Source organism: Lachnellula hyalina, assembly GCF_007821495.1.
Source record: "Lachnellula hyalina strain CBS 185.66 chromosome Unknown contig00025, whole genome shotgun sequence".
Classification (NCBI taxonomy): Eukaryota; Fungi; Ascomycota; class Leotiomycetes; order Helotiales; family Lachnaceae; genus Lachnellula; species Lachnellula hyalina.
Window position 1 is genome coordinate 94520 of NW_022157139.1, and position 14298 is coordinate 108817.

The following is a 14298-nucleotide window of genomic DNA, read 5'->3' on the forward strand; positions in this document are numbered from 1 at the left end:
GTGATTGTTGGGAGCTCATGCTTGTAGGGCCTTGGTCACTCTTACAATCCCAGATTTTTATTTGCGGTCGATGTCTCTTCCTTAAATAGCATTCCTATCATCTCCCTGGACGTTCTACTCGTATTCCTCTTGTTTTGCGAAATTGATTGGTGATCTTGGCGATATGCTGCCCTGGCGCAAGTTCGTTGTCATGGCATGTTTAGGGCTGAAATTACAAAAAGACGCAATTAAAATTTATATAAATGTATATTTTTCCGCGCACCCTGATACCTTGAATGTAGCCTGCACAAATGAAAATCTTTATGAGATCCTGAAATGGCCTCTTCTACCGAGCGTGCCAAGGAAAGGTGTTTAGACATGAAGAAATCTTAGACAATGACACGGATGTACATTTCAATAAGCCACGAATACCTATTTCCTACAAACAAAACCCTCAGGTCTGCTCTGACAAAGGCGTCAACGAAACAGATTTACCCTCAGGCCATAAAGCTGTGCTATCTGCCTGTCCCAAAGCTGCACTATAAATTTCGAAACTAGTCCCTGCATCTGCAGTACCCCAAAACCAGCTCTGAGCCCCCGTTCCAATATCAGGCTCAATACATTGCTCAATGATGGCATTTAGATCTGGCTGGCATTGGCCCTGTTGTTGGTTGCCGTTGTCGTTCACTTGCGCAATCAGTCCATCTGGGAGCATGACAGTCAGGAAACAATCCTCGTCTGATAACTGTGCTGATCCGGAGCCGGAGGGGATGGAAGAGGGTAATTGGCAAGATCCGGTTTGTTGTGAGGCACAGAGCGCGGTGGATAGGATGCTCAAAAGGCCGGTGATATCTGTGGGTTGGTTGTTGGCAAGGAGGAGCTGCATCTTTCGTACTGTGAAGGAGTTCTTGACCCCGATATCCGTTTTGCACTTTACGGAGTCTGCTGTACCGGTAGGCGTGGGGGCAGAAGTGGAGCTACTAGAGGATATTATGGGTGGCAGCCCGATACCGGTGCCTGATGGCGCTGGAAAGAGGGTCGATGTTGGGTTTAGTGAGGAGTGTTTGGCACCATTGCCGTTAATGGGATGCAGTCCTGCTTGGTAGAATTGGAAGACGTGGTCGCCATTCCAGAACCCGGCGTTAGGACCGTTCTGAACGCAGTCTTGCACAATGTTCAGTGTTGAGTCCCAGCACTCTTGTTGTTCGACGTCGGTCGCTGGGGTTGCGCGGTACAGGTAGGCTTCTGCTTGGAAGGGGAGGGCGACTGCCATTTCACATCCCGAACCAGAGTCGGTGACTGTCGCGACTGCTACGCCTTCAGGAAGTCCAGGGGGCAGGGAGCATTGGTTCATACAGCTCATTTGTCGCAACTGCAAAAGGAGCGTGTTGATATCCGTCGTTGTCGTTTCGTTGAGGACGTATTTCTTATCTGTTGCATAATTGGACACGGTATTTTTCTGGCAAGAAGGCGAGGCGATGGGATATGCGCTCTGAGTCTTGAGACCTGTATTACTTGAAGATGTCCTCGAGCCCGTTTGTGAAATTGCTGATACCTGCGACGAGGTAGGAAGGTTTGAGCTCGTTTTTGAGCCTGAAACGGATTGTGAGGACGCAGAGTTCGTACTCGGACCCGTTTGTGAGCCAGTCGTGACCCCCGACGAGGTAGAAGCATCTGTCGGTGGGGGCGCAGCAATACTGAGCACTGTTCTTATAGCACAAAGAGCACTCGAGCTCGAACTCGAAGTCGAACTAGAAGTCGAACTTGCGCTAGAAGCCGGACTCTCAGAGGCACCAGAAGAAGCACCAGCCTTAGTACTCCCGCCTCCCCCGATAGGAAGCGGTACAATTGGTACTATCAGCGGCGGCGAAATAGGAGCAGGAACTGGAAAATGGGGAGTGAGCCCGAATGGGAACCACGCCGCTCCGCCGGCAAATATAATCAGAGGAATGAGGCCGTGGCTACCGTCACTGGTAGTAATCGTCGTCTGCGCTGTAACAGACGTATATGCGGGAAGGATTGTAGGGATGAATGATGCCGTTTCCGTTACTCCGCTGATTGTGGCAATGACCACGGAGGGTGTTGGCGTTTGAGTGGGGGTACTGAGTGAGCCGCCGCCGGGAAGAAGGGTGGAACTCGAGCTCTTTGCTCCAGATGGTGCAGATTGAGTATAGCCTGTTCCATAAGAGCTTGCCTGGGATTCTGTATTTGATGTGGAAGTTTCCGTGTCTGAAGCCTTGCCGCTAGATGTTGAATGAGACTCTGTGTTTGTTCCTGTTACAGTGGCGGATTTCGTATTGGCACCATCCGTGCTAGAAGAGAAGCACTTGCCCACAGACGTAGAGAAAGTAGAGGAGACCGAGACTGTGGCAGAGATTTGAGAGGTTCTCGAGCTAGCAGAGCTCTTGCTGTCAGAGCTTGAGGGGGCGGTGTTGCTGGTCCCACTCCTTAAAGCCGATGAGCTGCTTCTTAAACCTCCAGTCGGCGGTAATACAGTAGTCGTTCCATCCACATCCAAGGCTCCACTAGATCCAAATGATACAGTATGTGATCCGATTGTATGCTGTGCCGTTCCTGGAGTGATCGACGTGCTTCCAAAGAATAAGATCGCATCATCGCCTATGGCTACAATTCCGGAGGCTAGAGTGATTGTCTCGTAGCTGGCCGTTGTTGTCGCTTTTCCGGTGTGGGATTTGCTTGAAGAAACATGTCCAGAAGAAGAGGCTTTAGTACTCTCCGAAAATGTACTTGACGTTTGTGTCTTTTTGGTGTGGGGACCGCTGGAAGAGGTAGCCTCAGAAGAAACTTTACCACTTTCAGAGGAGGTACTTTGACTTGGCGAAGAACTTGAAGTTTGTATGACGGCAGAAGTGGTCAATTTCGTGAAGTAAACCAGGCCAAGAAGGACGCGACCGCTATGTAATAGCTTCATGATTGTTGGAAGATGACAAAGTATCGATCAACGACTGAAAGACTGCTCAAAAACGACTGCAAGAAAATGAAAAGAAATTGTAGGGAAGATGTATGTTCTATAAAAACATCAGCGGGGTGGTAGATACATGTAGTAAGTTGCTCAACACGACAGTTATAATTAGAGTCCAAATTTATAAATATGAGCCGAAAGCAATTGAAGCTTGATAGTATCACTTGAATCCTCGGCTATTAGCAGTCCTTTTGCCTGAGTCAGCTCGTATCTTGTTTTGCACTTTTTGTGCTTTCAATGTCCATTCTCTAAATCCTTTCGTGGACACCGATCAAGTACGAGGAGCTTTCCATCAATCAGCTTCTTCAAATTATAACCCACGTATAACTCTTGTGAATTTGGAGATATAAAAAGGCAATGGTCTCGAGCAATAATAAATCAAGGATTTTCAACGCACTCCTATCCCGTGTTGGCACGACAGTAGTGTCGAGCCTTGCTCCCGAGTAGGAATAGTCCAGCAAATACGTTATTACAAGGTCGTGCAACCGTAAGGCTGAAACCGTAGCATCTGTCCGGGTAGTCAGGGGAAATGCAAAAGATCGCTCCTAAAAGGGTGTTCGTTGGCCTGAATAAGATTTGCGGTTATTTTAAGATTTAAGAATTCTTAGCTAGGACACCGCCGGGAGAAGTTCTCAATGTCGTACCTTATTTTGGCGCTATAAACTGCAAGTGACACGGGCTGCTTCGCCCTCCTCTGCCACAAGCGCAATGTTTTTGCTGTAGGTAAGGTCAGCCCACATATTCGAGCCATGAAGGATCGTCATCATACGGCAGCGGTTCTAAGAATGATCTTCTGCAGTTACTTAGCTTGCACGTCTGTGATTGTTGAATTTGGGAAAGCGATTCGGGAAGGATTCGGAAATATGACATCCTAGGAGAGACAGTCAGCTTCGAATTAGAATCGAGACGGTTTCCTTTCCAGGACCTTATACACGGGAAGAATTCGGCCCCAATCTTGAGGTATTATTAGATTGATGGTGTCCTTGTACCGTTGCATGACGATGACTAGACTGTATATCTTAAAGATATAAGTTCCATTGTGCCTCCACCCCTAGTAGCTCTTCCATCTTCTGCTCAATCTTTCCCTGATCATTCTTTGAACTGATCGCGCCTGTAGCCTTATCATCATGCATTTATTTTCGTATTCTTTGCTGTTATGTTCGATATTTGTACTTGATCATGTACTTGGGGCCGACATCACAGAAAAAAGGTCCGTCATGGCCAACGATCCTCCTCGCCCGAAGGGATCCCTAACAGGTCTCGACATCGACGCTCTTCCATCTTACGACACCATCAAGGTCGCTACTATCCACTACGAATACAATGAATCTGATAGAGATGTACCTCAAGTGAAGGCTGAATTGTCGGCCATGCAACACATCTTCCTGCAGTACGGCGCTTCAGTTCGTGACATCTCGATCCCCAAAGGTTCAAACGCCCAGTCGTTTGTCGAAAGCCAGATAACATCACTGTTCCAAGGTTTGAGTGGGCCTGGATCACTCGCCATTATTATATACGGAGGGCATGGTAATAGAGGCGGCACATGGACAGCGTAAGTCATATGATCCAATATCTGACGGCTTTATTCGGAAGCCAAGTTTTTCGCTTCACAGATCAATGCTTTTGAGATCCAGATCTGACCTTTTCTAGATCTAATGATGATGGGAGTTTCTCGGTGGACTGGAAAAGCATCGACACCAACATCATAGCTGGGACAGGTGTCGACACTTTCCAGCTCATCGACGCCTGTCATGCTGCCAGCTTCCTGCCTTCGACAACAGAGGCAATTCCGGACTCGTACAGCGGCCGTGGAGCATTCAACGTGATAGCGTCTTCGAGTGCCGAAACCATAGCCGGGATCAACGAGCTCGCTTTTACCAAGGCTGTCATTTATACGTTGGCGCCTGCAGACGGCGCTGTTCCGGCGAATTTTACTCCGGCGAGTCTTTGGCAAGCGCTTCCAGTTGTGCATGAGGCTTTTGCGGAATTAAGCGGGGATGGGGCCATGAAAGCTGCAATCCTTGATGGGTCTTACAGACCTGAGTTTTACACGCAGGCGAGTACTGTCTCCACGACCTCACGCAAGATTAGCGTTTTGAGCTGTTAAGTGTGGAGGATCGATGGTGTGGGGGGCTTGCCGTGCTTATTTATCAAGGAGGGTACAGGTTACTATAATAGACCTTGATCTCAAGGGCTTATGTCTGAAACTTCGTATTGCGTTTCTTAAGAAGCCTTCGACGGGATTGGTTATTAAAAAATACCAGACTCTACATTTCTTCGGGACTCGACCACATCATGATTCCTGCTGGCGTAGAGTTAAAGCTTTCAAAAATCAATCCAATGTACCGATGTAACGTTACTTGTTACTGGCGGTCCTCCTGGCAAGCAACGCTGAACATCTTGTGACGAGCTACCAAGCGCTCTGTGTATACCGCATCTTTTTAAAGCGGGAAGCAGCTGTTACCCTCTCAACATTTAGTCCAGCTTAGAAGAGAAAGATATCTGATAAAGTATGTTCAAGTTTCCATGCCTCATCCTTCATCAACCCATGCAAGTAGCAACCACCAACGAAACGGTAAAATCCTGGGATTGGGCCAATTGGCCGTAGCACAAATGGGAGGTCCGATCCCTGAAACATAAACACCTCATCCATATCAGAAGACGCGTGCGGAACGAGGCCAACATAACCTTGTGTGGTTTTGCAGAACGCATATTCGGGCATCAGACCGATCCAGACATCCATCCACGAGTTCAAACTCGAGAGTTTCTGATCATTGGTAGCGTTGTTTAACATGCTCTTTGCTTCTTTGTATTGTTGTATTGCATCAGGGATAGAAGTCTTTGTCCTGTTGAGATGATCGGCAATGAGCGTTCTGCATTGGACTTCAGGCCATGATTGGCCTGTAAAGTATACATCGCCGTTCGTGATTGCCTCGGTTCGTTGGAAGTACGTGTTGGATGCGGCAGGGAAACTAGAGAGATTAAACTCGAGGATATCATCATAAAGCTTCACAACAGCTTCCAACTTATCTACACGGAATCCTGTGACCTTGAGCACGTTATTCGCTCCGTCGACCAGTGAAACGTAGGATTTCGAGTCGACTCGGCTCTCAAAGCCGCCAGAATATTGGTTATACGCCCACCCGAGCTTCAGCCAATGGCTTCCTAGTGACCGCTGTAGAGTCCAGTCCGGTACCCAAGAAGGAAGAGCTAGGTTTTGAACTTCCAAAGATATTTTGGTAGCATGGAAGAGGAGATCCATGCCTTGTCCTTTCTCCACCAGTTTTCTGCCGAATCTTAGATTTGTCTGGTACGAAGTCTCCTCGTAATCGGGGGGAAACTCCTCGAGGTTGATATCTTCTGCAAGGCCAATCAATGCATAAAGCCGATCTTGTGGCTTGGTTGCTTCGTTATGAACGAACAGTCCCAATAGCTTCATGATCGGTGTTGTCGATGACTTGACCCCATCAAGAGCAAAAATCGTTCGTTCCAATGCTGGGTACAAATTTCGGTGCTTCCGGCAGGACTTCACTATGAAGTCTCGTTTAGCAACTAGGTCAAGGGCAAGACATTCGATGTGGCTTTCTTTCGGGGCGTCCAGGGGTGCGAATTCAATATCTCTCCTGAGGAATTCCAACCTCTCTGCAACCACCGACCGGGTTAGACGTAAGCCCAGCTTGAGAATTAGACTCATGGCCGCATGTCGAGCCTTATCGAAATCAAAGGTCCAGGACTGATAACGATTGGTATTTAAAAGAGAATCAAATTTTTCTGCCATGTCGGCAAGTACCCCCCATCTTGACTCCCACTCGCCACAGAAAAATCTTATATCACGGGCGTAAACAACCTCTTGAATGACCCAAATTCTCAAGAACCATGGCCGGCAAAGGAAAGCTACCAAAGCACTCCATTCTGCGGCGTAGGGTTGAGGTAGCCCGTTAGAGAGGAAGTTTTCCGGCGACTTTTTCATCTCCCGAATGCAAGCAAGATCTACTTTCCCGAGACTTTTTAGTAATTCTGGTAGCATCTCACTACCGTCTGCTTCTACTCCAAGGTCCACCAGGACTTTCCGCGCATAGGTGTAAATCGTGGGCATAAGCGCTACTTGTATACCCTTCTCCTTGTTGTCTGTTTGGTTAATGCAGACGCCATCTGCCCAGAGCTTTCGAATCCGGTCTGGGTATCTTAGACGAATCAAAGCATTGGATAAAGACTGAGTTATTGGCATTTGACATCCATCTAAAAGGATGAAGCAAGGCTTAGAATCCCCTCCCCAGGTGTATGAGATTGCTTCAAACCCCTTTTCTTGGATGATGGTATGCTGAAGCGTGCCTCTTAGCGGTTCACACGGGCTTCCAGGGTGGAGAGTGAGAAGGCGAATGGCACCTTGTCCATTTAGGGGTCGGTATATGAAAGGCGAGCTGAAAAACTCTCGTATCATGAGATTTTCGAGTTCAAGAAGTATTGGATCTTGTATTGTGTCTTCCTCGGTGAGATTTTGTTGATCTGGCGCGCCAATAATGTGCCTCAACAAGGCATCAGCTGTGGCTGGTGATGAGGTTCTAGAGACTGCCTCACACACTCCAGTTATTTCTGCAGCCAGCTCATAGAAGACAGCGTCTTCGTAGAGAGGTATCGTACTCATATTGATGATTTCTAGATAGAGACGATTGCAAGAGAATCAATGTCGCGGTTAAGAAGCAAAAGTAAAGGAAATCGCCCGACGAGGCAGAAAGATTAGGCTACAGTAAATACCCCGCCCCCTTTCCGCTCCCGTCACGTGTAGTGTAAATCCTGAGCAGTCACCCATTTTCGGAATTCATTCTCAGTTGCTTGGTCTGATATTGGCACAGGATGATCAAAGATTAGAGTGGATTACTGTAGTTCTCGCGAAAAGAAAACATCATTTGTAATTCCCCAACTCCAGCACTCCCCCAACTCCCTCCACCCACTACATGACAACATACTCCTTCCCCTGAGCCCAGCCATCATAATGTTTCCTCTTCAGCGCCGCCAACTCAACTCCGTGAAATGTCCTCACATTCACTGGACACACCGGATCCCCCTCTTCCAACACGCGCACCAACACACTAACCCCACAGATACTACAAAAGGTGTGCAAGCTCTCTTTACTCAAAAAGTCATACTCTATTAGTTTGTCGGCGCCAGTGTGGATTGTGACTTTGCTTGTGTTGGGGTAGATGTACAGTTCACCATTCTGTGCCGCGTTAGTTTCGAGTAGGTGAAGAAGATGAAAGGGGAGGGACATACACGTGAGCATAACGAGCAATTGCAAGACATAACTTCGAGGTCAGCGAGTAGTTTGAACTCCACTGATATCGTCACCGCCCCACAATGGCAATTCCCGTCGTACATTCGCGCTCCTGGCTCAGGATCGGGGTGTGCTGGAAATTTGGGTAGGGTGTATGGCGGGTCGAGATCACCTCCTGGGAAGGGGTTGTCTTCTAGAGAAGAGACCGTCACGTTTCTTAACATTCGCGCCTGGGATAGATTTAGCTTTAGATCTTGGAATTGAGATTGGTTTCTGGGAATGTACGTTGATGCCGAGTGCGCGGCCAGCGGGTGCGGCTTTCCGCTTTCCTAGGACAGAGGAGCCGCATCTTTTGCAGAACTATATATGCGAGTTCATTAGCATGCATGTTGTGGAGGATATATAAAGCATATAGAGCGGAAAACATACGAAGTGACTCATATCCTTGCCTCCAAATTCATACACGCTTAGATCTTCAATGCTTCCCTTTTCGATGACGAGGTTCTCATTGGCGATAGGGAAGATCCATGCGTAAGCATTCTTTTTTTTTATGTCAGTCAATTCCATTCTTTCATCTCGCAAGAGAGAGACATACCCGGGAGCAAATACTACAGTTGCATGTTCTAACACTCTTCAGTTCTGGGACCTTGATGCTGAACTTGAAGGCTGCGCAATGGCAATTCCCGTAGTAGGTCTTCAATTCCGTGTCAGTCATCTTTAGAAAGTTGTTTGAAAGGTTCTTTCAAGATCAAAGAATTTAAGAAAGCAAAATGTTTGTAAAAGATGAATTTAGAGCTGCGAGCACTAGGGTGAATGGCACTGAATGCGGGGTGCCATCGGTGGCTGCTGTTGCCTGGTCGGTCTATGCGACGAGTAGTCATGATCATATTCTCATGGTGTACCCTACAAGATTGTAATTATTTGCCTATTTAGGTGTGATACATTTGGAGATAGATTTTGCGTTCGGTCTGGCGGCGGGGTGCAAGTCAAGTGTAGGAGGTCCTCGTGACTTGCCGACTCCCTAAAGCAGTCCCGTTCAATTAGGTTTTGCCAGTACGACTTTTGCTATTGTTAGTGGTTCGCTTTTGTTCTCATCTCCGAAGTCCGCAACGTTCCCTTCCTTCTACAGTACTTCTGTAGGATATCAAATCAAATACGTGAATATGGTCACGTGTACGCGGAGCTCCACAGATTCCGCGGGCAATCTCATAAGAAACACTGGTTTCATCGCTCTCCGGTATTCCGCAATGTACTCGGTGACAAATGTGACGTATACAAAACATAACAGACAGGCATAATCTAGGAGGAACCCAGATCCCTTTTCAAACCGGCATTATGCATTTCCAACACCTGGCAGACGACGAGTGAAAGTAAGCCACATACGTGCCATTACTGTCACTGATGAAGAGCCACTCATAGAAGATGATGTAGTTGGACGGCGTTCAGAACTATCTGATTACTTCGTACCGGCAACATACTTGTAATGCCCGCTTCACTACTCGGTATTCTGAGAGCTGACGTTACGGATATGCCTTGGGCCAGCTTAAGGGTACATGTTATTGGCGGGAGAGCTGGAACATCTATGCAAAGTCCTGTTTCTGGAACCTCTATAAACTCGGCATGTTGAGCTCGCCCAAACAACCTAGCCTGAGTTAGCAATGATGGGAGGAGCTGAAGCAATCATACAGTACAAGACCCGGCGCGGCCAGCAAGGGCTTATCCGATAAGAAACAAAGCGGGGTCTTAGAATAGAATATAATATCATCACGTGATGACGACTGTTTTCATCCGGAATGTGTCTTAACTTCTGAGAGAATAGTTATCCATAAGGTAATGTTTCTGTATACCCTACCTAGGTATGTGCGCCATCAAGATTTGGATCCTGAGTTGATCTCTGTTGGTAATCCAGACCCAGGCCAGGCACGCGTCGCAATCCTTGGCACCCCACCCCACGCCACCCACTCCTCTTATCCTCCTGCATGTGTTATGCACGCCATCATCACATAGCTTTATCGGCGCAAGCTCTCTCCCGTGCTTGCTCTTCCTTCCCTTCCCTTCCCTTCCCTTCCTACAAATCCCCGCGGTTAACTCGCAATCTCCCTCCCTCTTCCTCCTTCTCTTCCTCCTATCCCTTCCCCTCCCGTCCCCTCCCACACCAAACTCGTGCCCCGCCTCATAGGTTAGTTACTTATATCTGACCTGATGACCGAGGTCATGGGCAATCCCGCCATGGGAATGGCTGTGTGATTACCGCTTGGCTGGTGGCCTTGCTCACGGGCGCAAGCGGTTGGTGGTTGTATCAACCTGCCTTGCCTTGTTCCTGGTTATCCGACCTATGTAAATAAGAACCAACGCGTCCCCTCCCTCCCCTTTCCCTTTCTCTTCCCCATCTATCATATCATATCAAGTAATACAACACCAGAGAAAGCATCATCCATAAACAGCCCTCAATATACTCTCTCTCTCTTTGTTTTAATAGACGGATAATTGCATTCACTTGCTAATTACCCAAACGACTCTCTTTATCTTCAGCCTCGCCTGACTCATTCGACTCATTCGCCGGGTCCATCCAACGCAGTCATCTCCCTCTCGTACCTTCATATCTCTTTGTCTTGCATCTGCACGCTCGTCTCTTACCATACCATACCTTCCCATTCACCACCACTTGATTGTGTTGGTCTGCGCCTTCCTCATTTCCCGCGAATCGAGTCATTCGGCGAAACTTGCTACTTCCCTCGTTTCGATATTCGGTCTCTTATTAACAACTTCCCTCCTACTTCTACTCTTCATAGAATCATACCCAAAGCACGAAATTGCAATCACAATTTATCACACGCCTTACTAGTTGGCTGGATTCCTTTTTGAATCGCCGGAAACAGAGAAGATTCACGGATTGGAGCATTCGTTGACTCACATCAAATCAAAGAGAAGAGTATATCAATAGAGCTCCCACTGCAAACAGCTTCTTACCAACTCAACATCCATCCTCTATTCCGCACAAATTTACGATTCAACTCCAACCAATATGTCTACCACTTCCGCCACCGACTCTACATCTCCTATCCAACACCGCGACATCCGATCTGCTGCTCAAGGATTCAAGCGCGACAAGGACGCCAATACGAAGTGGGCCAACGGCATCCGACCTGGAGCCGGCGTGTCCTTCAAGAACCTTTACAACGACGAGCTGGTCAGTGGAAGTGAGGCCCAGTCTGAGAAAGTCCGACCACATAAACAATGGTCTCAAAAGTATGTTTCCATTCTCTCCATGCAGTGAAAGAAAGCTAATTGAACTCCTCTCCAGCTCGAACGGCAACTACAAGAGCCACGCGAACAAGAACCCTAGGACGACCTCACATGCTACATATGTCTTTGGCGCTGCCTCTGGCCGTCTCGACCGCAAAGTCGACGCCTCCCTCGAAGTCAACGATTACACGACTTCTACACTCTCCAAGTCCCTCATCGATCTCTTGCCCCAGCATGCCAACAACACCAACACATCCATTCAAACTGCTCTTCGTGACGTGAGCGGCGATGCTGGCGTCATCTACAGCTTTGACAACAAGGCCAGTCCTAGCGGCTCTGTAGCACTTGGCAATCTAGTTGAGATAGCAGAGAAGAAGTGGATGAGCGAGCAAACCGAGCGAATCGTGAATGGCGAGTATGAGGTTTTGGATGGGGAGGGAGAGACTACCGTTCTCAAGGGAAGAAAGAGGAGCCCAAAGCAGAAGGCTTCCAAGATCCAAGCCCAGGACGCCATTGAGGACGATGGCTTTGAGCTCATTTAAGCTATGGGCTGATTGGATGTGGTTGGTGGTTGGATGACACCATTTGTATTGAGCATGAGCTACCTTGAAGGTGCCTTCTTTTCAAGGTTTTGCTTAAGGTGTTCGGAGGCGTTGCCCGGTAATAGCTTACCCTGGTATGGGAAGGATAGCTTACCTTTTTCTTTCTCTTCTCTTGCAGGTGTAGACATACAGGGACGGACGGTTTTGGTGTTAGGTTGCATGGCATAGCCTACCCAGTGCGGGAAGGATGGCTCACCAAGGAGTACAGCACTTAGATATCCAGACGCGCATACGCAAGGATGATTATTATTAATAGTTATCCAGAATACCGAGCTCCTGGTGACATTCCTCATGCTAAGTGCACAAAGCGACACTCTTGAGAACAACTTTGATGTCTGTTTCCGCTTGACACCCAATAATCCGGTGATCTTCCAGTCCACCGCGAGTATGGTACGAGTGACTTGATAACGCGAGCATTGCTCAAGTGACTTGCTTCGCCTCTGCTGAGTGAGACGTAGTCTACACGTGACATTATCAGATCAACTTCAAGCAAGTCATACTAATATTTCCTATACCCCCAGACCTTTCATTCTCCACAAGGTTCCATTCATCCATCCTCCGTATCCCTTCACTATCTTGACCTTGACTCTGCAGCCCGGCATCTCCCTGCACGCAGGAGCACTATCACGTGACTTGGTCTTTGGGGTTAGTGTCGTGGCATATCCCTCCACTCACCTCTGTTTTCTAACCCCGGCTCCCGGGTATCTTCATGAACAAATTACGAGAGAAAAAAAAACGCAGGCGATATCCTAGATATGGTAGGTACTAGACGTATATGCAGAGAATGCGCCGGATGTAAGATTACGGTAGTGTAGCTGTTTTCATGCGGTTTCTGGGTGCTAAGTGCTGGATTCGGTGCAGTGTGGTGTAGGGTAGTGTGTTTTCCTTGTCGCTGGTTTTAAGGCTATGGAATAACCGAAGTTCTTGATCTGTCGAATTTCTTTTCTTATAATATGTTCGTGATTACGGTCTGGTTTGGTGGGAGCTTTGGATTATTCAAGTTGTTTATTTTGATAAAAAGAAATCTACATTTGTCCGTTTGCAGACGTTTTCCGGGTTTTGAATCTTTCAGTTGAATCAAGTCTTAAAACAGCATGTCTTTACTTTTCTGGCCTTTATGCATCTCAATCGAACGAGTTCTCTTTGTCTTTAGTTTTCTTTAGAGGCACGAATACCAAAATTGTGGACTTGATCTATCAACTCCATATTTTCACCTAGATTTTCCAGGCATCCTTTCTCGGTACATTCCAGCTCGGAAACCAAACCTCCAAGATTCCACCAAAGTACTCGGATGGGATCTGGGATCTTGAAATCCCTACCCCACTCTCCCAAAAATCGTCGTCCCATCTGCAGCCCTATCCACAGGTACCTCTTCCATTCAACGATAGTTTGCAGTTTAGCAACGTCGACTACATGCGGTCTACGAGACCAGCAGAATCCAGACATATAATCAACAAGCACTTCTTGCCAGAGCTCCCCAAGGCGCCGACGTGGTCGAAAGGGGAAAAGTGGAAGCTGGACAGCAATCGGAATAGAGGTCAGGTGCATGAGTTTATAACAGGTCTCCCGTGTGCCCCAGGTATTGCATGGAAGATTGGGCATTCGAAATACAGCTTTGACACCGAGGTGTCTGATGCCATTCGGGACCTGTGGCACCAAGCAGACACATATTGGATTGCTCGTAAGTTCGACATTGCTCTTGGATGCAATGGTGTTGCCAAATCAAGATTGACTGCTAAGAATAGAGACAGTTGCGTGTCACATCTATGGAGACGGCTCTTAGTGGCCTTGGGTAAAGGCACAGCACTTGGTGTTCATCCGAGATGTCATTTCAGGGAATGGCACGAAACGGTATGAAAATGGAAAGAAGATACCGAAGCATCCTCGCCACGATCTTTACATGCGACTTAATAGCCAAATACGCCATATCCCAAAGGATATATCTGAAGTAAGTATTGAATGTCCTAAGCCAAATTTTTATGTAGTCTAGTTTGTTCTTTCAAATGAGTAATGCTGACTGGGAGGCCTAATAAAAGTGGCTTCATACTGGATATATCTCGACGATTAATGGAATTAAGCGTCCGACCAAGCCAATGATTCGCTCAAACATCTCTCAGCAGCTACTAGTTCAACACCAATTCGTCAACCACTTCATGCTTCAAGTCACTGCTGATCTTTACTCCATCTTCCTGATCCTCTACATTTTGAAAGACGAC

At 47.5% G+C, this 14298-nt stretch overlaps 2 protein-coding genes across 2 annotated transcripts; one reads left to right on the top strand and one right to left on the bottom strand.

Annotated features, from left to right (window-relative positions):
- Nucleotides 1–5447: 5447 nt before the first annotated feature.
- On the bottom strand, nt 5448–7607 carry het-6_4 (Heterokaryon incompatibility protein 6,OR allele; the record flags this gene model as incomplete). The annotated part of the gene is made up of 2 exons (XM_031147068.1): nt 5448–6695; nt 6753–7607. The coding sequence occupies 2 exons, from the start codon at nt 7605–7607 to the stop codon at nt 5448–5450; spliced, it is 2103 nt and encodes a 700-aa protein (XP_031007661.1).
- A 3652-nt stretch (nt 7608–11259) lies between these two features.
- Nucleotides 11260–12022, top strand: LHYA1_G002091 (uncharacterized protein; the record flags this gene model as incomplete). Its single annotated transcript, XM_031147069.1, has 2 exons — nt 11260–11483; nt 11539–12022. The coding sequence occupies 2 exons, from the start codon at nt 11260–11262 to the stop codon at nt 12020–12022; spliced, it is 708 nt and encodes a 235-aa protein (XP_031007660.1).
- Between the last annotated feature and the right edge of the window lie 2276 nt (nt 12023–14298).